Here is a 27,998-nt window from a genome sequence, read left to right on the forward strand (position 1 = left end):
AATGCTTTATTTAAAAATGCCGTTACCAGTTTCATGCTACCATGCCCACCTTCAGTGGCAAACTTGTTTTCCTTATGTTACTATATTTGTTGACAATGTTTCATCCGCTCCAGCATCTTCTTCTAATGAATGGCGTTTTGTCCTACTTTGATACTTATGCAATTTGAAGATGATGCAAAAAGTATCTCAACAAACCACTGTGGCTCACAGACACCTCACATACTCTTTATGTCAATTGAGGTCTCATACTTAGTCACTTGATAGAACAAAAGGTATTAGATCTGGAAAAATTCAGTGGCCAAGGCTCGACGGATGAGTTTTTACCTCCTCTGTTACTATAACAGCTAATGCTGACACGAGCTTCATATTCTATACAATTATCATTATATTTTTAAAATTTTGTTTCTTTTTAGTAAAGTAGCAAGCGTTTTCAAAAAGTGGCATTCTTTCAGTGTGTTATATGGAGCTGGTTGTGATATGCGTTGTGTGAAACGGCCTTCTGCTGGATGAGAAAGGACATGGGTATGGGTGTCATTAAGATTCAGAAGTTGTTGAGAAGGAAGGGAAAAGATATGTTAGAAATTGCAAATTACGTGGCATGTTTAGCTGCCATTTCACAATTTTGTACTCTCATCGTGTAAATGCCTTTTGTTTCAACTTAGTCACGATTGGGCTTAGCAAGTGTTTTCACACTGGTCCGAGTGTTTCAGTCTCTTTTAGAAAAAAAATTGTTGTGTTTCAGCTGTACAGTTCACGGTAATATTTTTAATATTATAAACTAAGAGCTTTTTCCATCTGAATTCAGTTGATAAATCTATTGACACAAAACTATTTTATTCTCCGTTTTTAACTTTCAAACGGACAAGACAGTGACTAGTTAGACTCTTTCCAATAATTTGCATCACATTTGTCATTCATGGGTTCTGTTTATTTCTACAGCCTTTGAGAAATAACAGAATCTGCCGGAAACAGTGACAAATAGTGAGGGCCCTGGAAGGAATAACAATAGACTTTTTAACAATTGTCAGTGGCCAGTACTTCATGGTCAACGAAGTAAGTGCGACTCTAAACCAAGGCATTTCATACTAAGCAGATATCACTATAAGTAGTCTTTGCTACAAGTGTTCGAATAAATTTGCAAAGATATGAAAGCAGTATTTAAAGGGCTATTGTATACAGTAGATGAATCGGAGCGAAGCGAGAAATTTATGTTTTGATTTCCGTCATAATTCTGAAACAACGTCTATAAACAACTAAGAACAAGTTACGGTGGAGTGATGGCATGTCGTTCTTAAGCAAACCAGGAGATCTAACCTCGTTTGTGCGCGATATACAAATCGCCGCAAGTAAATATAGCCGAGAAAAGCCGTCCTGCTTGTTGACATGCGCTGTTTTGGATGTAACAGTGGTGTTAACGTAACAGTGTCGTGAATTAGTGTCGTACCTCAGCGTAATGGTGTTCGTCACTTAATTTGAACGAATTATTTTAGGGAGATGTTAGAAGGGTTAGTCGCCTGGGTGTTAAACACCTACCTGGGCAAATACGTTGAGAATCTGAACACAGATCAGCTTAGCATTGCACTATTGCAAGGTAAGTTCAGTTCGTCGATTGTCCGTACTTAACGACTGATTGATATATTTATGTTTGCCCGGAACTTCAGAAGCAGACGTCTTTATGACGGCTTGCTTATTTATGTGAGAGCATAACATTCACACAAATTTTTCTTCACCATGTATCAGTTTTTCCAAGATTTAATTTTTGAATAATGCTAGTGCATACATAAAATAACGTGATTGCTAAATTTCAGGTCGGTTCAGGAGACCGCGAAACTTTTTTGTTCCTCAGCGTCTGAGTATTGCGATTTTATGTATTGATTCTTTACATGATGTTGGCAAGGAATGTCTTTCACAGCGACACTGAATTCACAGCAGCAAGTTTATATTCCTCAATAGAGTTGTTTTGCAGGGCAGTCAAGATGTTACATGAAGACCAAAAACTTCCTTCTTGGCGTTTTTGATATTGCACTTCAAGTTGGAGTATCCAATTCTTGTCTTGGTACAAATTTTTAGCATTAGACACGATGACTTTGTCAGGGGTGGGACTCAACCCAAGCCAATCCTTATACATGGGCGGCCCATTGAAAACCTTAGCCAGTGAATGTGATAAAAACGTGACAAATAACTAACATCCTATATTCATAAGGTTTAGATAAAAAAAAGACCAGCTGGGAAAGAACCATCAAATCACAGTCTTAGCTTCTGGTTATATTATGTTTCATTTTAGGCTAACATAGCTAGTTATTTGTTAATTTAGGACAGAACTGTGTGTCAATATTGGAGGGGGGGGGGTGTCAAAGGTCAGGAATATTGTGAAATGTTTGTATAAAGATGTTATGACCACCTATTACCTCTAACTGACAATTCATTACTGTTGTCTCGCAGTGTTATTTTGGCTGTCAGCTGCAATCAAAATATCAAGTGCTTTTTTGTGTAGGCTATGATGTGTGAAGAATGGAAAGAAGAAAATCAATTTCCACTCTGCGATAGCTGACAGTCTAGGCCAACATATGTGAAGTATTTGAAGAATGATCAGTTTTCTGACCTGATTATCATGGCATACATGCACAGTAGTGTGAGAATATTCCAAGCTGTCATACTCAGCTGCACCAATCCCTAGAGGAGACGTGAATGGACTCACTTCATACCTCATTGCCTGTTTCACATGTCTTCTGTAATACTTTCTGCATTTACATTTGTGCATTATGCTGGAGTTCTTAGCCACATGTCAACTTGCACTGGAAATGAATCTGAAATGCTGCTGACTTATGAACACCCTTATTATGTTCCACGGTGGATTATTGTTTTTTATGGATATGTCTGTTGCATCAAAGGTGCAGAGTTCAAGGGGTTTTGTAGTAATGGCTCATTGGGATATAAATGCATACTATACATGTCCAGTATTAATATATACACATGCTGACATTTTCAGATCTATTTTACCACTTGCAGTTCAATCATGTGCTACTTACGATACCTTGGGAACCAGAAAGAATCCATGCACATTCTGTTGATGCTATTTTGTTCTTTGTATCTGCACCTAAGCTACGACTATTGTGTTGAGATATACTTCAAACCTGTTAAACTACTTGTCACCGTCGTCGTCATCTTGGATAGTTTACAGCCTCTGGCGGGGTCTGTTTGGAACATAGGCCTCTCCATCACCTTCTGTCTTGCCACCATCTCTCCGTCTTCACCTTGATCTGACAGTTTTCTCCTTTCTTCTGGACGCATTCCTCCACTCCTTTCAGCTATCCATCTCTCAGTCGTCCTCTTGGTCTCTTTCCTTCCAGTTTCATCTCGTGTATCCTCCATTTGCATAACATGCCCATACCATCTCAGCCTTGATTTCTCTGTCTCCTCTGGGTAATGGTTCCACCTTCATTAACTCTCTGATTCTCTCGTTTCTTAACCTGTGTATCTTTGTCTTTCCAATACTGTTCATCACTAGCTTGTACTTTCCTTGTGTCTCTTCCTTTCACAACCCAGGTTACGGATGCATATGTTAGGATCGGGACATAGTATGACCAGTATGTAACCTTTTTACTGATTCGGGGTACATCCTTGCTCCATATCAGGCTTCTGACGCACTCCTGAAGTGCTTCTGCTTTTCCTTTTAAACTACTAATTTGAGGAAAATCAAATGAAGGAAACTACAGGTAGGAATGTCAACAATGTTGGAAAAGACAGGTTGCTACTTACTGTAAAGAAGACACGTCAAATTGCAGATTGACACAGTTAAAAGACACTTACAAGCTTTCAGCCACAGCCTTTGTCAGTGAAAGAGTCACACACACACACACACACACACACACACACACACACACAAGCAAGCACACCTCAAGCACATACAACTGCTAACTGCAGCATCTCGGGTTGGATTGCAGCTGTCTTGTGGGATGCAAGCCACCTGTGAAAACAGCCATGTCATTTACGTGATCTGCTGCATTCCTTGCACAGTTTTTTAAACTGGTATGACTACCAACCAGCTGTCCTCCAGGGTGAATGCCCACTGCCAAACTGTGGCCAATAGCAAAGTAGACCACCCTGTGGCACAACATGCAGCTGAGCATAGTAGTGAAGCCACTACCCGAGCCATTTGGATTCTTCCCTCCACTGCCAACTTTTCTGAACTGCGCAGGTGGGAGTTACCCTTACAACACATTCTCCGCTCCTGGAACTATCCTGACCTCGACCTTTGGTAACATACTGTCCCCACACCCTTCACCCAACAGCAGTTTCCACTCCCTCTGTCCTAATATCTCCTCCCCATTCTCAACTCCCATTCTACTTATTTGAGGCCCTCTGCAAACACATCTGCCTGTCTCTCTTTTTTGTTCCATTTCTTCCCATCTCCCTACCCTGCAACTTCCTGACGCTGCACCTGTTGGCAGCCTCCAGCAGACAGTGTTCCTCTCTCTCCCCACCCGTACACTACTATCCCCGCTCCTCCTTGCATCCCACTAGATAGTTGCATTTCGGACTGAGATGCTTGAGTTGGCGATCATGAGCTTTTTTTGTGTGTGTGTGTGTGTGTGTGTGTGTGTGTGTGTTTTACTGATGAAGGCTGTGGCTGAAAGCTTTATGTAAGTGTCCTTTAATTGTGCCTGTCTGTAATTTCTTGTGTCTTCTTTACAGTAAGTAGCAATCTATCTTTCCATACACTGTTAATTTGAGAAAAATATGTTTTAATGTAGCTTGTGGTTGCATAATTTTGCATTTGGCAACAATCTGGTAATGGTAATTCACATTAAAGGATACTCAACAATGGAGTTGCTAAATAAAATTTGTGTATTGTGTGGCTTTTCCAAATTTGGTGGAGTAAAATGTACTTGCAGGACTGTAATGATAATGGTGAGTGGGATATAGAGGATAAGTTTTCCATATGCTTAGTGAGGGATTAGGTTTAACTGGATGGTAATTTGCATTGGTATAAGGATATTTTGTATTTTAGATCTGCAGTAGGGCATCACTTGGAAGGCATGTGTATATCTTGTGAAAATAACCTGCCTCATTTAAAGAAATCTCAGGTGTTTGTAGTTCTTGGAGAGGGTCAGGTTTTTTATGGTCTAAGGATCTGGTGGTTGAAAGAGTGTTTATTTATTGCTACATAGAAGTTTCTTGCAATATGACAGAATAGAATGTGAGATAGGATATTTGTACGCGAATTAGGCCAATGAGATGTCCCCTGTCTGATTCCGAAGATTCTTTGGCAGTTAACATATTAAAGACATTTGTTAGCCTTGTTTTCCTGCTTTAGACTGCCTTGACAAACATGAGTTAATAAGGGTCTAACAGCTTTTAAAATTGTATTTGATGGTGGCATAAAAGCCAAAATCTGGATAGTACAAAAGATAAATATAATAATAACAGTTAAATGATGGTTTATTCTTTTAATATGCGTTTGGAACAATTGTTGCTTCTGGCTCGGGAGAGACCATTCTGCATCTGTTTACGAGAAACTCATTTTAAAGTCAGCGAGACACCTGCATTGAGGGACTCCCGCCCTTACAGGAAGTATGTGCTTACTGAAGACAGGGCTAAGGATGGGGTGACTGTTTTCATTGGTGACAGACGCCACTCCTCTTCTGTGGGTTTTAACATGGCTGTACGAGCAGTTGCAGTGAACGTTCTCACATCAGGTTGAATCACAGTGAGTGTGTGTTCTTTATGTCTTCCACCTCGTGATCCATTGGATGCAGATGCACTGACAGAGCTCTCCCAGGCATACCCCTTCCCATTCCTCCTCATACGTGACTTCAGTACACAAAACATGCCGTGGGGCTTGTCTTCCACATGCCCCAGGGGTTGAATTTTTGAGCACCTTAACCATTTAGAGTGTATTTGCCTTTTGAACTCTTGTCACATGACATACTTTTCTACAGCTACAGGGTCATCTTTAGCCAATGTCTTACGTTTTTGTTCCCAGTTCTTGTAGATTCAGTTCAGTGAGGAGCAACCACAGATTTGCATTTCGGAGACCACTTTCTGGTGTGGATTCACCTGCGGACTTGGATGGTGATTGAAAGGAGACTGCATAGATAGATGCTTTAAAAGGCAAATTAGTTGTAATACAGTCAGCAGGCCATTTTCAAACAACTGGGATGTACCCATCCATTCTTCAGATGATGGCCTGTTTCTTGGTGGAACAAACGATGTTGTCTTCACTTCCTCTTCAAATAAAGTCCCAATGCTACATATGAGCTGCAGGTGGGTACAATAAAAATGGTTGATGCCGGCTGCAAACATATCTTAGCCAACTCTTTTTCTCCTTTTCTTTTCCAGTGAAGGGCCTTATCATCCACTTACTTCCTCCAGTAATACCTCAACCACTTCGCCAGCCTTCTCCAGTTCTGCACTCCTGACCTTTTTAGATTTGTGTCTGCATCATCCAGCCATCCCAATTGTGGTCTCTCCACTGAGTGACTACCCTCTAGCCATGCACTTAGCATACCCCCAAGGGGCTCGCCGCTCTTTGGCGGGTTCGTGCTTGGCTACCATGGGGCCCCAGCCTTTGCAACACCTTTTCCATTCCAGTTTGCATGTCCACCCCCTCCCCTGGGGCACATGTCAGGAATGTTGTTGCGAATGTGTTCTGCATGTTCAGTCGCCAATATCGTAACAGTCACTCTGCTGTCTTTTGTTCCTTCTTTCTTTTTTTAGTTTTGTTTCTCCTATCCTTACTGCACTTCAGCAGTTGAGGTTCCTCTTTCTCCTCTTCCTGTGTGCTCCTGAAGACCAGCCCACACATCAGATGCGTAACAGGTGGCAGGCTGACGCGTAATTCACAGCCCTGTGTTAACAGGTAGGGTTCGTAAGTACCTCCTGGAAAAGGCCAGGCCCAGGGAAGGATGATTGCATGTGCTGCTACCTTCCTAAATTGTCAATTGATCCCTCTGTCAGGTGTTCGGGAGGTGTAACCTGGAGGTGTGAACAATCATCTAAGGTGGGTGCGCACCCTTCTGAGTTGGGAGGGCGGTGGGTGGGGGGGTCAGTTGGAAGGAGCGTGCCATTGGAGATGCTGGAAATCATGGGGGATTTTCTCTTGATGAGCCAATCATCTTCACAGTCATTGTCTATGAAACATAAACGGAATGAAGCTAATGATTCATAGACCCTTCCAGCTGCACCACAGTTCCTCACGGTTTCACGATGGCAGTCCTTTGCAGTGGTAAATCTGTTTATTATTCAGAAAGGTGTTGATGCCATTACGAGCCCTGTGAAATCCTGCTCTCGTTCATGCAATGGCACTTTGCTTTTGGAGACTACTTCTGATTTTCAAGCACACCTACTGCTTGCTGGCTCACTTCTCCATGGCTGTCCTGTTCTTGTTGAGGCCTGTAGAACTCTGAATTCTTCCCATGATGTTATTTACACTAGGCTGCTCGATGGTCTGACAGAGTCTGAAATCCAGTCTTACCTCTCTGATCAGGGTGTCATTGCCGTCCATCAGGTGATGAAAAAGGTAGATTCCTCCTTAGTTCTCATCCGCACTCTTTTTCTCACATTTGATAGAGTGGTTCTTCTGTCCAAGATCAAAGCAGGCTACAAAATTATCACAGTCCAACCATACACTCTGAACACGATGTGCTGCTACCGGTGTCATCATTTTAATCACATTAGAACATCTTGTTGACACCCAGCCAAATGTTTAACCTGTGGTAGGGATGTGCATGAGGGCGATTTTTCACCTTCTCCCCGCTGCATCAACTCCGATGGCGGCCATGCTGCCTCCTCTCGGGATTGTCCCATGTATCTTGTTGAGTGGGCTGTCCAGGACATTTGGGTAAAGGAAAAAGCGCCTTACCTAGTTGCTTGCAAGTCATTGGCTTGTTGCTAACCCTGCATTCTTCTGGCACTTATAGTACTGTTCTTATTAGCTCTCGCTCCATGAAGGACATGACCACGCAGACATGAGACCTCAGATTCAGTCTCCCTGCGGGTTTGGGGGTTAGAATAGGCCCAAGGTATCCCTGCCTCTTGTAAGAGGTAACTGAAAGGAGTCTCTTACTTTTTGGCCCTGTACGTTCAGGTCCCATTTTATGGTTTGACCTGCCACTTTCCAAATTCTACAGAAGTGTGGGCCATATGGGGAAGGACGCCTTACATGGTGTGTGAGTTATCCATAGTGCCCTTAGATTCAATCTCCTGAACCTCTTGTCATGGCTTTGCATCTCTACCTGCAATTCAACTATTTGGGCGAGGACATTTTTTCATTGTCTCCTGTCCTCTTTTGCCCCCATGATAGTATTGGATTTCTCTGCACCCAATATCCAGCATGGTAGCCAGTCTGTTGTGGTGGGGTTGTCATGTACCCATTTGATGGTAGCCCCCTGACAACACAGTGATGGCACTGCTGATGCCTGAGCTGTAAACTCCCCACTTATGCCAAGGAGTAGAGGCCTGTCTTCCTGGGGCATCAGGACTCCCGGCAACTGCCATCATACCAGGTGGCCTTTGCTGTGCCTTCCCTGATCGGAATGTGTGGTGTCAGGGCGGATGACCCGCCATGAAGCATGGGAGGAACGTAGGGCTAGAGAAAGAAGAGAGCCATATTCGCCTCAGTTTTTAGTCAGTAGCAGAATGAACAGGGACTCCTTTCTACGTATGAAGCCTCAATTTTTTGTTGAACATCTTGAGGATAAGTTTGGGGAAGAGACAGTACTGTCCAAGATGAGAAGCAGTGCAGTCTTAATTCAGACAGCATCCCCAGCCTCGCTTGTGACCAGCTGGGTGATATTCCTGTTTCCGTCACTCCCCGTAAAAGGCTCAAATGGTCCAGGGGATTATTTTCCATCATGACCTCCTCTTGCAGTCTGGCGATGAGCTCTGTGCCAGTCTAGTATGGCGGGGTGTTCATGTCATCCGGCACATTTGCAGGGGACCCAAAGACAACAGGATTGCTACCAGTGTCTTCATCTTGGCCTTTGAGGGTGATTCATTGCCTGAAAAGGTCAAGGTGATGGTTTACCACTGTGACGTTAAACCGTACGTCCCTCCTCCTATGCAGTGCTTTAAGTGCTGGAAATTCGGGCACATTTCTTCCCACTGCACTTCCAACGCTACATGTCGAGACTGCGGATGACCACTGCATCCAGATACTGCCTGTGCGTCTCCTCCCACTTGTATCAGCTGCGGAAAACAGCATGCCCCCTGCTCGCCAGACTTCACAGTACTCCAAAGGAAGCGGAAAATTATGGAGTACAAGACCCTGGACTGGTTGACTTACCAAGAGACTAAACATCAATTTGAACTATTACACACCATTCAGTTGATGTCCGCATATGCTGCAGCTACATTACCATTGAAATCACAATTACCAGTCGTACCATCCACTGTGCCATGAACAGTGGACCCTCCGGGCCTCTAGAATACATCTGCCCCCTTGGTGGTAGGGGGAAAACCTCCTTCCGTTGCTCCCAAAGTACCTACTTCAGGAGCAAGGGGGGCCCTCCCCCTCTAAATGCAGGGGACATCGATCCCCTCCCTCGCGGCCGGAGAAGCAACAGCCTCCTCTGGTGTGGAAGGGGTCCCTTGGGACCCTCTCTCCCAAGGTCTCCACTAATGCCACAGCGGACACTCGTCAGTGGCTAAAGGAGCCAAAAGCTGCTGGATGAAGAGCTTCACGGTCTTCCTCTGTGCCTGAAGCTACTTCAGAGAAATCCTCCCAGCAAGCCCCTAAAGAGAAGCAAGAAGGCAAACAAACAAAGAATTCTGCTAAGAAAAAGGACCCTCTAGTGGCCCCAACACCACCACTCCCTACCAATTCTGCACCTGCGGGTGAGATGGAGATCTCAGCATCCCCTGAGGAACTGCATCTCACTGATGCCTCATCTGGAATAGGAATGGATACAAATATTCAATCAGTGGCAGCAGGTGACCCTGAGGCATAACCAGCCTTCTTTTATGCTTCATGCCTTTCCGGTCTCATGACGACGTCATCCTCCAGTGGAATTACCACGGTTTTTTCCACCACCTGGCTGAGCTACAGCAGCTGTTAAGCTTTACACCTGCTTTCTGCATTGCCGTCCAGGAAACCTGGTTCCCGGCAATGTGGACCCATGCCCTTTACGGCTATAGGGGATATTACAAGAACCTTAGTGACTATAATAGTGTGTCAGGTGGAGTTTGTGTCTATACCCTGAACTCAGTATGCAGTGAACCTGTGCCTCTTCAAATCCCTCTGGAAGCTGTGGCTTTCGGTATAAGGACGATGCGGGAAATAACTGTCTGCAACGTATATCTTCCTCCTGATGGTCAGTACCCCTGAATACATTGGCTGCACTAATTCATCAACTCCCTAAACCTTTCCTACTTCTGGGAGATTTTAGTGCCCATAACCCCTTGTGGGGTGGCATTGTGCTTACTGGCCAAGGTAGAGAAGTCAAAACTTTCCTGTCTCAACTCGACCTCTGTCTCTTAAATACTGGGGCCCACACACATTTCAGTGTGGCTCATGGAACTTACTCAGCCATTGATTTATCCCTCTGCAGCCCAGGACTTCTCCCATCTGTCCACTGGAGAGCCCACGATGACTTGTATGGTACTGACTACTTTCCTGTCTTCCTGTCACTCCCCCAGCGCCATTCCCCCAGACGTCTACCATGATGGGCTTTAAACAAGGCAGACTGGGAAGCTTTCACCTCTACCGTCACCATCGAATCTCCCCCACATGGTACCATCGATGTGCTAGTTGAGCAGGTCACTAGAACACTCATTTCAGCAGTATAAAACATGATCCCTTGTTCTTTAGGGTGCCCCCGGTGAAAGTCAGTACCTTGGTGGTCGCCAGAAAATGCTGAGGCCATTAAAGAGTGTCGGCGAGCTCTACAGCGACATAAGTGGCACCCTTCCCTAGAGCATCTAATAGCTTTTAAATGGCTCCGTGCCTGTGTTCGCCAGCTTATACAAAGACGGAAACGGGCATGTTGGGGGAGGTATGTCTCGACCATTTGGTACCATATGTCACCTTCTCAAGTCTGGACGAAGATCAGACGTGTTTGTGGGTACCAGACCCCAACGGGTGTTACTGGCATTAACTTCAATGGTGTGGTGCCTGGCGACGCAAACACAATTGCCGAGCACCTTGCAGAGCACTATGCTCGAGCCTCCACGTCAGAGAATTATGCCACAGCATTTCGCACCCTCGAACGGCAGATGGAAAGGAAAGTCCTCTCATTCACTGAACGTCACAGTGAAATCTATAATGCTCCATTTACAGAGTGGGAGCTCCTCAGTGTCCTTGCACATTGCCCCGACACAGCTCCTGGGCCAGATTGGATCCACAGTCAGATGATCAAACATCTCTCATCCAACTACAAGCGACATCTCCTTGTCATCTTCAATCAGATCTGGTACGATGGCATCTTCCCATCACAATGGTGGGAGAGCACCACCATTCCAGTGCTCAAATCTGGTAAAAGCCCACTTGATGTGGATAGCTATCGGCCCATCGGCTTCACCAATGTTCTTTGTAAGCTGTTAGATCATATAGTAAGTTGACACGACCTGGTGACATCATATCTTTGCCACCTTATATGAGTGGGGTCTCCAGGGTCCACTCCTCATTTTTATCCAAAATTTCCAATTGCTCTGTACTTTCCATGTCCAAGTTGGTGCCTCCTGTAGTTCCCTCCTCTCCCCTCCCCTCCCCTCCCCCATATCCAGGAATCCAGGAGAATGGGGTCCCGCAGGGCTCTGTCTCTGTATGGAGTGTATCTCTATTTTTAGTGGCCATTAACGGTCTAGCAGCAGCTGTCGGGCCATCGGTCTCACCTTCTCTGTATGCAGACGACTTCTGCGTTTCGTACTGCTCCTCCAGTACTGGTGTTGCCAAGCAGCGCCTGCAGGGAGCTATCCACAAGGCGCAGTCATGGGCTCTAGCCCACGGCTTCCAGTTTTGAGCCACAAAGTCGTGTGTAATGCTGTTCTGTTGGCATCTTACCATTCATCCAGAACTTTACCTTAATGACAATCCACTCACTGTAGTGGAGACATTGATTCTTAGAACTGGTTTTCGACACCCGATCGGCGTGGCTTCCTCATCTTAGTCAGCTGAAGCGGAAGTGCTGGCAGCACCTCAAGGGCCTCCACTGCTTGAGCGACACCAACTGGGGTGCAGATCACTCTACGCTGCTGCAGCTCTACAAAGCCCTTCTTCAATCCCGCTTTGTCTATGGGAATCTGGTTTATGGTTTGGCGACACCCTCAGCATTGAATTTACTCAACCCAGTGCACCGCTGTGGCATTCGACTGGCAATAGGAGCTTTTAGGACGAGTCCGGTGGCAAGCATCCTGGTGGAGGCCGGAGTCCCACAATTGCAGGTTAGGTGTGCATAACTGCTCGCCAGTTGCACACATTCATAGTTTCCCTGAGCATCTGAATTACCGTCTCCTTTTCCCATCCATGGCAGTTCATCTCCCACATCGGAGGCCCAGGTCAGGTCTTAAGATTTCGGTTCGTGTCTGATTTCTTCTGTCTGAAGTGGAGTCCTTGCCTTTACCATCTATACTCGAGGTCCATTCACACACCTCCATGGTGTACACCTAGGCTGAAGTTTCGCCTGGATCTTTCAAATGGTCCTAAGGACTCAGTTAACCCCGCAGCTCTCTGCTGTCACGTCCTCTCGATTCTTGACATGTACTGGGACCATGAAGTGGTTTACACTAATAGCTCGATGGCTGATGGTCATGTTCGCTTCACTTACGTTCAATGAGGACATATTGAACAGCACTCCTTGCCAGATGGCTGCAGTGTTTTCACTGCAGAGCTGGTGGCCATTCCTTGTGCTCTTGAGCGCATCCGCTCATGCCCTGGCAAGTCGTTTCTCCTCTGTACTGACTCCTCGAGCAGCGTACAAGCTATCGACCAGTCTACTCCCGCCATCCTTTGGTAGCGACCATCCAGGAGGTCATCTGTGCCCTGGAATGGTCTAGTGATTCCATGGTGTTCTTGTGGACCCCAGGCAACAAACTTACCGACAGGCTTCCCAAACAAGCTACGTGGAAACAGCTTCTGGAGATCGGCATCCCTGTAACCCACCTGCGATCATTATTTCGCTGCAAGGTTTTTCAGCTTTGGGAGACGGAATGGCGTAATCTCAGTACGCACAACAAATTGCGTGCCCTTAAGGAGACCACGAATGTGTGGAAGATCTCCATGTGGGCCTCTCACACAGACACTGTGGTTCTCTGCTGGCTCCGCATTGGCCATACGTGGCTAACACATGGCTACCTCCTCTGTCACAAGGACCCACCCAACTCGGTGTCACTGTGGCTCACATATGACTGTCGTCCACATCTTGCTTGACTGCCCACTTTTAGCCGCACTGCGGTGGACTTTCAACCTTCGCAGCAGCCTACCTTCGGTGTTGGGTGACATTGCCTAAACAGCAGATTTAGTTTTACATTTTATTCGTGAGGAGGGTTATTATCGTACCATCTAAGGGTGGGCATTTAGCCTTCTCTCTGAGGTCATCACCCTCCCTCCATTTTATCTCAGTCACACTTTCTTTGCGTTTGTTTGTCTTGGTGGTCATTTTTTCCCTACAGGCATTCATATCACCTTGTCTTTTTGGGTTGGACATTTTAATGTGTTGAAGAGTGGCTGGCTCATCCTCTTTTATTATTGTGATCAGCCAGCCCTTACCGTATGCTCTACGGTTTTAATACCTTCTTCTACTTTTCCTTGTGGTGTATGTTTTCCCCATTTTTGTTTGTTCCATTCGTTTTTGTTTTAGATATTGTGTTGGGTGTTTTTGTACCTTGAGCCTTGCTTGCGTCAGGAAAAAGGGACTAATGACCCCATAGTTTGGTCCCTTTGTACCCAAAACCAACCAACCAACGTCATATTCAGCTCTGAGGTTGTGAAATTGCACAGTGTCAAGGTAGCACCACCATCTCCCTGTCCAGCTATGCAACAAGAGAACTCACCTCAAAAGATGAAGCCTCCAGCTACACAACTGGTAGGCCAGAAAGAGCGGAAGGAGTACTCCTGTGAAGACTTCCTATCTCCCAAACAACGCCTGAGTCTTCCTCTACTAACCAGGAAGGTTTGAAGAAATCCAACAAAGGCAAACGACTTCAACGACTCGAAGATCCTATTCGATGGTGTTGCCATGTGATACCTTAGCCCAGTCAGCCTCTGTGTCGCCAGTGCTCGCCACCAACTGCTTTTCTGCATTGGATTCCACAGACCGACATCACAAGTAAGCCGATGCTTTTTTGGATCCCATGGAGCAGGATCCTCCTGCTTCTGTGCCCTGTAGCAGTGAGTCTCCCCAGGCTATCACTCAGCAGCCACCGAGGTGACACCTCTTCATTTCATCCTCATCGTGATTCTCTTCCAGTGGAATGTTCATGGCCTTCGGAGGATTTATGGCTGCTTGTTATACTCTGCCTTCAGGAAACAAAATTGTGTTCTCATGATCGCTTTGAGCTTTCATATTTCTTCCCGGTTCGTTTTGACCTTCCCCCTGAGGTCAGCATTCCATCTCATGGGGGTGTCGTGCTTCTCATATGGGATGATGTTCATAGTCAACCCATCTCCCTGGCTACCCATCTTCAAGCTGTTGCAGTTCGCCTTTTCCTTCCTCGCCTGACTGTTTTCCTCTGTACCATTTATGTCCCTCCATTATTCGATGCCACCAGGCCAGACTTCCTTCAGCTTATTGGGCAGCTATGTCCCCCATTTCTGCTACTCAGTGACTTTAATGCACATCATTCCCTTTGGGGTTCTCCCAGAACCTGTTAGAGAGGTGCCCTCTTGGCTGACCTTCTTAATCAATTGAATCTCTTCTGCCTTTACACTGGAGCACCCACATTCCTTTGTGACTCCTCACACACCTATTCCCATGTGGGCCTATCTTTCTGCACTGCCCAGCTTGCCCATCCTCTTAAGTGGTCTGTTCATTCTGACATCTACTCGAGCGACCATTTCCCATGTGCTATCCATTTGCTGGCTCTTACCACGCCTGCGTGCTCACCCGAATGGCAGCATACTGAGGCTGACTGGTGGCTTTACTTCTCCCTGGCGACCTTCGAAGAACAAGATTTCCCCAGTTGTGATGAACAAGTGGAACATCTCACAAGTGTTATCCTTACTGCTGCAGAATGCCTCATTTCTCGGCCTTCCTTTTTACCACTCCATGTCCCAGTCCCTTGGTGGACTGAGGCATGCTGCAATGCAATTTGTGCATGGGGACGTGCTCCCCGGGTTTTTAACCTCCATCCTAAAATGGCAAACTGCATTCATTATAAACAGATGTGTGCAAAGTCCCGCATTCTTCGGGAAAGATGGATTTCATTCACTAGTTCTTTTAACTGTTCCACCCTTTCCTCTGTCATGTGAGCCAACCTCTTGATGGCTCTCTGGGACCAAGGTCCATTCGCCAATTTACGGCCTGACAGTAACAGATGATGTCATCGTGGACCCTATTGCTATTTCCAACACCTTTGGCCGCCATTGTGCGGAAATTTCAAGCTCTTCCCACTATCGCCCTGCCTTCCACCATTGGAAAGGAGTAGAGGAGGTTCAGGTGATACCCTTCTCTTCTCATAATTGTGAGTGTTACAATGCCACCTTTACTACGAGATAGCTAGATCATGCTCTCAGTTCATCCTGATCCTCCACCCCAGGGCCAGACGCTGTCCACATTCAGATGTTGCAGCACCTTTCTCTTGCAGGCAAGCACTTTCGGCTTAATACATACCACCACATCTGGGCAGAGGGCACATTTCCCGGATGTTGGCATGAAACCCGTCATACCCATACCTAAGACCGGCAAGGTCAAAAACCTTCCTTCTAGCTGCCACCCTATCTCTCTCACCAGCTGTGTTTGCAAGGTGATGGAACATATGATTCATGCTCGGCTGGTATGGTGGATCATGTCTTGCAATTTACTAACGACTGCACAGGGTGGATTTTGAGCGCACCATTCTGCAGTTGATCATATCGTTACTTTGTCCACCCATGTCATGGATTGTTTTCTTTGGAAATCCTAGACTGTGGCCCTTTTTTTCGATTTGGAGAACTCCATTAACACCTGCTGGAAAACTGCTATCCTCCGTACTTTTTACATGTGGGGCTTCCTTGGCCGCCTGCTGTGTTTCCTTCAGGAATTTTTAAAAGACTGAGTTTTCAAGGTGCGTGTGGGTTTTGACTTGTCGGGCACCTTTATCCAGGAAACCAGAGTGCCTCTGGGTTCCGTACTGGGCGTCATCCTCTTTGTTATTGCCACTAACCCTATAATGGCCTGTCTCCCGCTGGGCATCTCTGGCTCCCTTTTTGTTGACGATTCTGCCATCTATTGCAGTTCTTCATGGACTTGTCTCACTGAGCGGTGTCTTCAGTGATGTCTTGATTGTCTTTACTCCTGGAGCATCGACAATAGCTTTGTTTCTCCCACCATCTTTAAATCTTGGGCCTGTTGCTCTTCCATTCATTGAAACTATGAAATTCCTGGGGCTCATGCTCGATAGGAAACTCTGTTTGTCCTCCCATGTGTCTTACCTAGCAGCCCGCTGTATGCGGTCCCTCAATGTCTTATGTGTCCTGGGGTGCAGATTGAACGATCCTCCTCCATTTGTACCAGTCCCTTGTCCATTCGCAACTAGACTATCAGTACTTTGCTTATGTGCTTGCATGTCCAACCCCGCTGTTTCTGACTCAACACTATCCACCATTTTGACATCCGTTTGGCCACTGGTGCCTTTTACACTAGCCTGGTTGAGAGTCTGTATGCTCAAGATGCTCGACTACCACTGTCCTATTGTCATGACTTTCTCCTCATCAGGGTATGTACGCCAATTGTCTGCCATGCATGATCACCCACCCTATGCCTCCTCCTTTGATGACTCCTTTAATCACCAGTATGGGCCGCGTCCCTCTTCGCTGTTACCTCTTGGAGTCTGCTTTCGGCACTTGCTCTGGCGGCTCAGCTTTATACTACCTGCAACTTTCCCATTGGGTGTGAATCCTTTACCTCTGAGGCTTCATGAAGTGGGCCATGGTAACCTTGGCCTTCATTCACTTCCTAAGGATACTATTCCAGCCTCACTCTGTCGCCTTCAGTTTCACGACCTTCCCATGGAACTTCACAATAGTACGTTTGTGTACACTGATGGCTCTCAGACTGAGAGTGTGGTGTCAGGTGTGCCTTTGCCATTGGAACCCATGTCTTTCACTGTAGGCTTCCAGCACACTTCTCAGTATTTACAGCTGAGCTCTTCGCCCTGTATCAGGCCGTGGAGTTCATCTGGCGACTCGTCTTTTCTATTGTGTGCTCTGCTCAGACTCTCTTACTGCCCTTCAAAGACTGTGTGCACTAGTTCTTACTCCCCTCCCCCCGATGATCTCTATGTTGCTGTCTGTCAGCGGGTAGTGTCTTTTTAGCCATTGCCATTTGTTAAGCGGTTCTCCCCCACCGCTTTGTGCTCATTGCCCTCAGCCTTTGACAGTCCACCATTTCCTAATGGAATGCCCTTTTTATTTATTTTTTTTTTTTTAACCACTTACATTCTCATTTGTATCTGCCGTCTGAGTTATTGGCTGTTTTAGTGAACAACGTGTGGGCTATTGACTGAGTTTTACTTTCTAATTGTCGTAGCAGTATGGCAAAGGACATTTATTCTTTCATTCAAGACCTCCATTTCTCTATGGTTTGTTTTATCAACCTTTCTCCACATCCCCAATTTTATCTGCCCTCTCTTCCATTGGTTAGGATTAACATGTTGTTATTTTTAACTCCTCTCTTTGTCTTCATGTTCTACAGTCCCAACATGGGCGCTTATGACCCTAGTTGTTTTTGCACCCTAAAAAAAACAAAACAATGCACTTAGCATTGTCTTTGGCACTTTCCAACTCTGCACATGCCCCAATCAGTAGAAAAAGCAAATGAAGGAAAAATAGTAGGTGAGTATGGACCAAGGGAAAGAAATGAAAGAGGGAGCCACCTGTTAGAATTTTGTACAGGACATAATTTAATCGTAGCTAACACTTGGTTCAAGAGTCATGAAAGGGCTTTATATGTGGAGGTTTCAGATTGATTATATAATGGTAAGACAAAGATTTCTAAACCAGATTTTAAATTATAAGACATTTCCAGGGGCAGATGTGGACTCTGACTACAATTTATTGGTTATGAATAGATTAAAAGTGAAGAAACTGCAGAAAGGTAGGAAATAAAGGAGAAGGGGCATGGATAAGTTGAAATAACCAGCACTTGTTGAGAATTTCAGAGGGGGCATTAGGCAGCGGTTGATTAGAACAGGGGAAGAGAATATGGTAGAAGATGAATGGGTAGCCTTGAGAGATTAAATAGTTAAGGTCGCAAAGAATCATAGAGATGAAAACACAAGGTCTAGTAGAAATTCTTGGATAACACAAGATATATTGAATTTAATTGATGAAAGGAGAAACTATAAAAATGTGGCAAATGAAACAGGCAAAAGGGAATACAAATGTCTAAGAAATGGATAGACAGGAAGTACAAAATGGCTAAGCAGGAATGGCTAGATGACAAATGTAAGGACATAAAAGCATATTTCACTAGGGGGAAGGTAGATACCGTTTACAGGAAAGTCAAAGATGCATTTTGGAGAAAAGAGAAGCAGCTGTATGAATGTCGAGAGCTCAGATGGAAAACCAGTCCTAAGCAAAGAAGGGAAAGCTGAAAGGTGGTTAGAGTATAAAGAGGTTCTATATAAGGGAGATGAACTTGAAAGAAATATTATAGAAAGAGAAGTGGATGTAGATGAAGATGAAATGGGAGATATGATAGTGCGAGAAGAATTTGACAGAACACTGGAAGGCCAAAGTTGAAACAAGGCCCTGGGAGTAGACAACATTCCATTAGAACTACTGATAACCTTGGGTTACAATTACTGATAGTGGCCGTGACAAAACTCTTCCATCTGGTGAGCAATATGTAGGATACAGGCCAAGTGCCCCCAGACTACAAAAGAATATAATAATTCCAATTCCAAAGAAAGCAGGTGCTGACAGGTGCAAAAATTAATCGCACAAACAGTTTAATAACTCACGGTTGCAAAATACTAACATGAATTCTTTAATACATAATAATGGAAAAAACTGTTAGAAGCTGACCTTGGGGAACATCAGTTTGGATTCCGGAGAAATGTAGGAACACGTGAGGCAGTACTGACCCTATGATTTCTCATAGAGATAGGTTAAGGAAAGGCAAACCTAAGTTTGTAGCCTTTGTAGACATAGAGAAAGCTTTTGACAATGTCTACTGGATACTATCTTTCAAATACTAAAGATGGCAAGGGTAAAATATAGGGAAAGAAAGGCTATTTACAACTTGTACAGAAACCGGACAGCAGTTATGAATCAAGGCGCATGAAAGGGAAGCAGTGGTTGAGGTGGGAGTGAGACGAGGTTGTAGCCCATCCCTGATGTTATTCTCTCTGTACATTGACGAAGAAAAATTTGAAAAAGGAATTAATGTTCAGAGAGGAGAATTAAAAATTTTGAGGTTTGCTGAAGACATTGTAGTTCTGTCAGAGACAGCAAAGGACTTGGAAGAGCAGTTGAATGGGATGGACAGTTTCTTGAAATAAGATTCTAAGATGAGCATCAACAAAAGCAAAACGAGGGTAATGGGAAGTACTTGAATTAAATCAGATGATGCTGAGGGAATAAGATTAAGAAATGAAACACTTAAAGTAGTAGATGAGTTTTGCTATTTGAGCAGCAAAATAATTGATGGTGGTCAAAATAAGAGGATATAAAATATAGACTGGCAGTGGCAAGAAAAGCTTTTCTGAAGGAAAGAGATTTAAGTGTCAGGAAATCTTTCCTGAAAGTATGCTATGTATGGAAGTGAAACGTGGACAATAAACAGTTTAGACAAGTAAAGCATGGAAGCTTTTGAAATGGGGTGCTGCAGAAGAATGCTGAAGATTAGATGCATAGATCGTGTAACTAATGAGGACTGAATAGAATTGGGGAGAAAAGAAATTTGTGGTATAACCTGACTAGAAGAAGGGATCGGTTGGTAGGACACATCCTGAGACATGAAGGGATCACCAATTTAGTACTGGCGGGAAGTGTGGGGGGTAAAAATTGTAGAGGGAGACCAAGAGATAAATACAGAAAGTAGATGCAGAGAGATGTAAGTTGCAGTAGTTACATGGAGATGAAGAGGCTTGCGCAGGGTAAAGTAGCATGGAGAGCTGCATCAAGCCAGTCTTCGGACTGAACACCACATGCGTTCCCATGCATCCGAAACATTTTAGACTTGTTTTGTTGCTGTCCATATTTCAAAACCATACATAACACCATCATTAGCTGTCTTGAAGTGTTGCAGGATTCCTTACCTGCAACTATTTTTACCTTTATCTCAGTTGGTGCCATATTATCTTCTGTAACCATATCTCCCAAATATTTTAATTGATACACTCTTTGAAACACTTCAAACAGGTCAACACCTCTCCACCTTGCTTTGTTTCTGGTGTTTATCATATATTTGGTTTTTTCCTTACTTATGAGCAAGACTCTTCTCATTCAAAAGCTGCATAGTTTTCTTGCAAATATTATCTGTTTCTCACAATCATGGCTAAGTCGTCCACAAATACTGTATTCTGATCATCCTGTTTTACTTGGCAGTTCTCACACGATAGCCTCCAGAGCTAATTAAATAATGTCGGTGATGGAGAATATCTTTGCATTAGTCCTTGAAGGATAGGAAACTTAGTGAAATATTTGCCATTAGCTTTTATTTTGCAGTTGGTGTTGGGCAGGGTCATTTTCATGAGTCTTGTTAGCTCTGTTGGTATTCTCAGCTCCTGTAATGCCTTTTGATTTATTTGGTTTGATTTTATCAGGGAAGCAAGAACAGCATTGGTCAAGCCCAGTGCTTGCCGCACCGAAACATAGTTTATTGTGCAGTATCGTTCCCTGTATCTCTAGTAAAGCCAACCAGTGACCTCAAACAGTGCAAGGAGATCTTTTACCAGTGCATTGCTAGACACAATTTTTTCAGGCGTGGTTGATGCGAATATTCTGTCTTTTAATCCCCAATACCTTGCATTCGGAGATAAAATGTGATGCGGTTTCCTTGACCACACCACACATCCTTCATTTGGTGTCTTTTTCTTTTATCCCCATTTTGTGCAGGTGTTTTTTGAAATTCCCATGGCCTGCCAGTAGTCCAACCATATGTTTCATTTCTCTCCTGTTCAAGCCCAGGATTAAGAGACTTCCCTTAGAAGATGGCTTCGGCCTCAATACCTCGCCATGTTTTTGCTTTTGGACATAAGCCCAATATTCTACATGCTGTCTCCTTGTCCAGTCTCATAGTTTTATTTTGATCATCATCTTGGTGATTGTCAGGACAATAATAATAAATGGTGTAATCACCCCTATCTTGGCCAACCTATCAGCTTGCTCATTACCACTAATCCCTGAGTGACAGGGACCCATAACAGGTTTACTCTATTGCTTTCCCCTAACTCCACAAGGACTTTGTGGCATTCTGCCACAATCTTTGACCTTGTTGCAGAGGCTGCCAGTGCTTTCAGGGCTGCTTGGCTGTCTGAAAAAATGAAAATGCTACGACCTCTGTAGCACCTTCGCAAATTCTCATCCAAGCACACCCTGATAGGAGATATTTCTGCTTGAAACACGGAGGCCATCTTCCGTAGAGAGATAGCACTCCGTGTACACTGGCCCCAGCACCTTGGTCTTCTGTTTTTGAATCGTCAGTGAACCACACTAAGTCCCCAGTGTGGTGTCGAAATTTATTCTCCAAGATCTCTCTACTTCCAATTACTATATTGAAAGGATTCTTGAAGTAGCTGGGAGTTTTATATAGTCGGCTGGCATTTCCCCAACCATACCTATGTCTAATGTCACTCAGTATTTTAGTGTGAGATCCTGGATACCCCAGTGAGTTCCAGTTTTTTCCAGTCTGTACTGCTAATTCTGCTGCAATGGCTAATCAGCCAATCTCTGCACCTTAGCAAGCTCCTTAGCAGCTACCTGCTGTTCCACCTTTTTCCACCACCCTGTAGCCCCACCCTCCCCTCCCCTGCCCCCCCATAAGTAATCACAAGTGTTACTACTGTGGTGTATATTCAGTCTATACTCCTGGGGCTTAAGTCCCAGTTTTTACCACAAGCTCTTATGGTACTCATTAGAGTACCTTTCCCCTTGGAACAGGTGCTCCTTATGTGGTGGTCAGCGATAGTTTCTCATCCTGGGTTACCCCTAGATATTTCACTATCCCCTTCACTTGTAGAGTTTCATCGAGAAGCTTGAGATTCCAATATATGTGTTGGATCTGCTTCCTCGTAAATAGTACTACAACAATCTTCTTAGGACTGACCCTTAGACCCTGTTTCCTGCACCAATTCTGCGTAATGGTCAGTGCTCCTTGTGCCATAGCTCTGACTGTACTTGAAAATTTGCCAAATATTACTATGATAAGATCATCTGTCTATCCCTGGCAAAAGTACTGTCTAGAGTTTAATTCTACAATGAGTTCATTCACCACAAGGTTCCACAGTAGAGAGGACAGGACCCCTTCTTGTAGATAGCCTCTGGTGATGTTGATTATAATTTTTTCTTGCATCACGGTGGCTTCTGCCTTTGTACCACTAAGTGTGGCTCTAATCCACCTGCAAATGGCCAAGCCATACACCTCTGATGCCTTAACCATGGATTCGATAGTTATGTTGTTAAAGGCCCCTTCGATGTCCAGGAAGATGCAGAGGGCTATTTCCTGAAATTGCAGTGCTTTCTTCGCCTTCCCAACAAGTTGGTGGAGTGCAGTTTCACACGGTTTTCCTAGTTGATATGTATATTGGTTTATGTGTAGAGGGACCCTAGTTAACCCCCTCCCCCTAACATGCACATTGACCAGTTTTTCTAATGTTTTAAGAAGAGAGGAGTACAGACTGATTGGTCTCATGTCTTTGGCCTTTGTATGATCAATTTTCCCTGGCTTTGGAATGAAGACAACATCAGCTGCCTCCAGATGTTAGGAATGATTCCTGCCACTAGGCTAACCCTAAATAACCTGCATAGGAACCTTATTAAGTTCACTCCTGCTTGTTGCAGGAGGGCTGGAAAAATTCTGTCTGGGCCAGGTGACTTGAACGGTTGGAATGTTCCCACTGTCCATTGGATTTTACTATGGTCAACACATTCTCTGGCAGATTCCCAGTTTTCCTTTCAAATACCTGTAAACTGATATCTCGCAGGGATCTTGTCCTGATCTATGTTGCCTGTCAGAATACATTGAGGAAAATGAGTCTTGAGGAGTAGTTCCAGCATTTCAAGTGCTGTCTTTGTATAGTCCCCATCCTCTTTCCTTAAAGTTCCTCCTGGATTAGTTGGTATCCTAGTGAGGCTTATGTGAAGTCTGGCCTGAACAGCCTTACCCTCTATCTCCTTCTAGGACACCTGCTTTGCATGCTTAATTGCAAGATTGTATTTAACAAGGGCCTCCCGATATTCTGCCCATGGTCCTTTCCTTCTTACAAGGTTAAACAGTCTTCGTACCTGTTTCCTCTGTGATTCCACCAAGATACATTCTTATTTGTGCACTTCTTGGTGATTGAGCAGTTGTCTTGGTATGAGGTCATGATGGCAGACGGCAGTCACTGCCTCTGCTACCTCCTCAAACTTACTGGATTCCTTATTGAAGTACTGACTTCCACTAGGCCTGAGTTGAGGTCCCTCCTATAAGCCTCCCAGTCCATTTTCCTAGGATTCCTATAGGACATGGTCTGTCTAATGCCCATTTCAGCCTCGAACTTAATATACATGTGGTCTGATGAGGATGGCTTTAAAGCCACATTTGACGTAACTACCCATCAAAGTGGAACCGTAGGTTATGTCAATTACCTCTTCCCTTCTTATATTCATAAATGTAGGTTCCTTGCCCCTATTGAGGATCTCCAAGTTATTAGTTGGAAGAAATTCTAGAAGGTTCTCACCTCTACTGTAGATGTCGGTGCTGCCCCCACTGAGTTGTGGCCATTAGCATCGCATCCAACCAATAGTTGGTCTCTCTGTTGTGCTCAGACTTCCATCAGTCACCTCACCCCCTGAGGAGGAGGAGGAGCAGCAGCAGCAGCAGCAACACTGTCCTCGTAGGGAAGGTATGCCGAGGCCATTACAACCTCCTCATGATACGTTCCTCACGTTGCTACATTGTGATGGTCACTACGTCCCTAGAGCAAAAGTCTGCCATCGGCATAGAGGGGACTTTTTCTGATATTTCTAGCATAAACCAGCTTACCTCCAGTGCTGCTGAGCCCCAATACACCCCCTTTATATAAATAGAGTTCCTGAATCAGGGCCATGTTCACTTCTTGTCTTCCCAGAAGATGACTCAGGGCAGCAGTGTCCCCTGTACTGTGTTGCAGATTTATCTGCAGCACATTCAGTCTCCATCTAGCTGCCATTGTTGCTTCTGATGTCTTTGATTATCCTGATGACATCCTGCGAGAACCCCAAGAATAGTCTCAGGTACTGTTCCTGCATTGCCTTCAGGACTTCTCTCCAACTTTTATCACAAGGCTTTGGCCGTTTGGTGCAACCTTCAAGTTGATTACCTTCCAATCCTCTGTCGAGAATGTAGGGTTTTGAGACACTATTTTATCAATCAGAGTCGCTGGAGAGGTATCCTTAAGGAATTTTGGCACCCAGATCAATGTCTTTGTGGTCTTGAAGAGCTCAGCTGCTGTCTTTATCAGCAGCTTTGCATCCTCCCATGGTGACATTAGGGGCACCTTTTCCTTAAGCCAGTCCACTGTACCCACCCCCTCACAGAAAAACATAAGAGCACCGTGATCCAGATACTCTCTCCTGAATTTGGGTCCTGGACCAGTTTTCCCCCCAGTCTTCTCAAAGACAGCCATGTGCATGAGCTGCTCCTGCTGCGAGGTGATCTTGACCAGGGGATAGCCTTTCTGGATAATCACCACCGTAAAAATCAAGACTGCAGTACTGTAGGTCTGTTTCCATATTTCTTGCCTTGGCTTTTTCTGGATATGCTTACCCTGAGAAGAGGGGTTTTTAGATTCCTCCCTTGTTCTCTTACTGCCTGCCCTTGATGTAGAAGGGATTTGTACACCCCCCTTCACCCTGGGACAGTCTTTTCTTGGAGGTCTTGGGCGCAAGCCCTTTTAGTTCCCTCCACTTCTGTTCAGGAAGCCAGTCTTTCCCTTCCTTTAGCTTTTCTTCTCTAAGAAGTTTCTCCTCTGAGCCCCAGACAAGTCTTTGATCGTAATCTGGTGCAACTTCTTAGTAACCATTCCCACTTCTTGAACAGGTCTGTCCCCTGTTCAGCTGACGGGATGTTTTCCATCAGTTTCAGCCCCGATGTTTGGGTGTCATGAGGTCTCAACTTGCCCCTCAGTATTGCTATTTTCTTTCGTGTCCATTTTGGTCCTATGAGAGTTGGGAATCTAATCGGTCCACACCACGGAATCCCCATGTGGTGCAAGCTAATTAATCACGGAGGTGACTCCGTTTGCGACACATCTTCCCATGTGCCATGCACCCCTCAGCACAGATCACATAACACGTTGGGCTGGGTATTGAGGAGTTGGGAAAGGACAAGGAATGGATGTGGGATGACAGGTCGCTGTGGGACCCACTAAGTCTGGTCCATCAGCCAAGACCTTTCCGACCATAGGTTCCCACAGCCGGCATAGCCCTCAGCTTCACACGAACACACAAGCCTCCCCACCCACACTGACAGTGTTACTTCAAGGTGTTGTCACCCAGAGAGGTGTAATGGCTTGATAAGACCATTTCTGTTGACATTGTCATACAATTGATCCATCATTATATTGAACTGGTAACATTTTTCGATTATTGTTATGCGCGCTACCCCAATATCTCAACCTTTTTTTGGCCTAATTCCATTTAACTAGCAAGTTATTTTAGCACTACTTGCTCTGTCATCCAAGCAAGACACAGCCAGGGCAAAAGCACTGCAGTTGCAAAGATGCGAGCTGATGCCAGTGCCATAGAGACTCACTACTTCCGCGAGTTGCACCAACACCACGTGCGGTGCTGAGGATGAAGGTATCGACTTTGCATTGGCCAATTGTCGGCAGAGTAAAATCTGCCAATTACCAGACGACAATGGACAGAAGCCTACTCGGAAGATAGAAGAGCAGCTCTCACTCACTTGCTTATAGATCATCGTCCAGGGCTGATCTAGACAGGGAATGTTGCTTAGTGAACTCTTAGAAGTGAACAGACAATTGTTGTAAATTGCATCCACTATTTACTGTGAAGTTTACCTACAGTTGTTTGCACTTAGCCATTGAGGGCCTTTTTTGCTTTATGTTACATGTAGTGTTGCAGACTTCATTTTTCGAAGTAAACCTTTTTCACTCATTTGTGTGACTTCGTTACGTATTTGTTGGAGTGCTGTAGAATCGTCGTTATATCATGTTACCTGACCCTGGGGCATGGCTGTGTAGTAGTGGCAGAGAGAAATTGTCTTAGCAATGTACAGTATTAGAAGCTGTTTCACAAACTCGGTGGCAACATAGCCTCCACAGCAGCAGTGATGAGGCCTTTACAAAACTGGCGACGAGGATTTACAAAACTACTACTTGTACAACTAAGCAGAGAATTTGCAGAAAGTAGATTTACTACTCTTGTACCTTAATCATAAAAAACATGCTGCAAGATTTAAATAAAAAAAGGGCTGCAAATATTATAGCTTCAGTAGCAGTTAGTCAATAGATACATTGAATGTCCTTAGTTAAGAGAAGAGCTTGTAATTACTTTCTGTTGTTATCTTTCAACATGTTGTACGTGGAATGTAAATTACTTAGTTCTGCCTGTGGTACCCCCCTGTGGGTTCGGGGGTTAGAATAGGCCCGCGGTATTCCTGCCTGTCGTAAGAGGCGACTAAAAGGAGTCTCACATGTTTTGGCCTTATGTGATGGTCCCCTCTCGGGTTTGACCTCCATCTTTCTAAATTATTCCGAAGAGCGAGCCAATTGGGGAAGGGCGCCTTACATGGTGCACTGTATCCGTTGTGCAATCAGACCTTTAGCCGGCTTTCACGTCGTTGCAATGGTGTCCCGCTCGTTTTCGATCTTTAGGGCGAGCATACGTCCCTGGGTGCGATTACCACGCTGCCCTCTGCAGTGTTTCTTTTAACTGCGACGACGACCTTGGACAGTTTTGCACCTAAGATCCAGCACGGTAGCCAGTCCGTTGTGGTGGGGCCGCCATGTACCCTCTTGGTTGTAGCCCCCTGACAACACAGGGATCGCTCTACTGATGCCTGCGCCGTTAACTCCCCACGTATGCCAAGGAGTAGATGCCTATCCTCCTGGGGTATCAGGACTCCCGGCAACGGCCATCCTGCCAGGTGGCCTTTGCTGTGGCTGGGTGGCGCCCGTGGGGAGGGCCCTTGGTCGGAGTAGGTGGCATCAGGGCGGATGACCCCCAATGAAGCGTGGTACATCATCTCTCGCTGGCGGCCAGCCGCCAGCAGTCTCTAAGCGTTCTCGGGCTCAATTTAATGCTCAGAAGTACGATCCGAAAACGTTCCCCTCCCTGGCCACGCCGTGGGAAGAGCGTAAGTCCCAGGATGGAGGTAACAGTTATTCGCCCCGATTCTTAGTTTGCACGAGAGCTGATGGGGAGTCTTTTCTCTCCACAAAGCCTCAGTTCTTCGTCGAGCATTTAGAGGACAAGTTTGGGGAGGTGGAGGGCTTGTCTAAAATGCGCTCTGGCTCAGTACTGATACAAACGGCATCCTCCGCCCAGTCACGCAGGTTACTTGCTTGTGACAAGTTGGGGGATGTTAACGTTACTATTACTCCACATAAGAGTTTAAATATGGTCCAGGGTGTTATTTTCCATAGGGACCTCCTTTTGCAGTGTGATGACGAGCTGCGCGCCAACTTAGAACGTAGAGGTGTTCATTTCGTCC

The 27,998-nt window shown here is 45.2% G+C and overlaps 1 protein-coding gene across 1 annotated transcript in view; it reads left to right on the forward strand.

Moving 5' to 3' along the window:
• Window positions 1–1,172: 1,172 nt before the first annotated feature.
• LOC126174771 (intermembrane lipid transfer protein VPS13D) overlaps window positions 1,173–27,998 on the forward strand; it is a 531,199-nt gene continuing 504,373 nt past the window's right edge. The window contains 1 exon segment of the mRNA XM_049921112.1: window positions 1,173–1,591. Coding sequence (XP_049777069.1) covers window positions 1,495–1,591 — 97 coding nt within the window. The 5' untranslated portion in view covers window positions 1,173–1,494.

This window comes from Schistocerca cancellata, chromosome 3, assembly GCF_023864275.1.
Source record: "Schistocerca cancellata isolate TAMUIC-IGC-003103 chromosome 3, iqSchCanc2.1, whole genome shotgun sequence".
NCBI classification, from domain to species: Eukaryota; Metazoa; Arthropoda; class Insecta; order Orthoptera; family Acrididae; genus Schistocerca; species Schistocerca cancellata.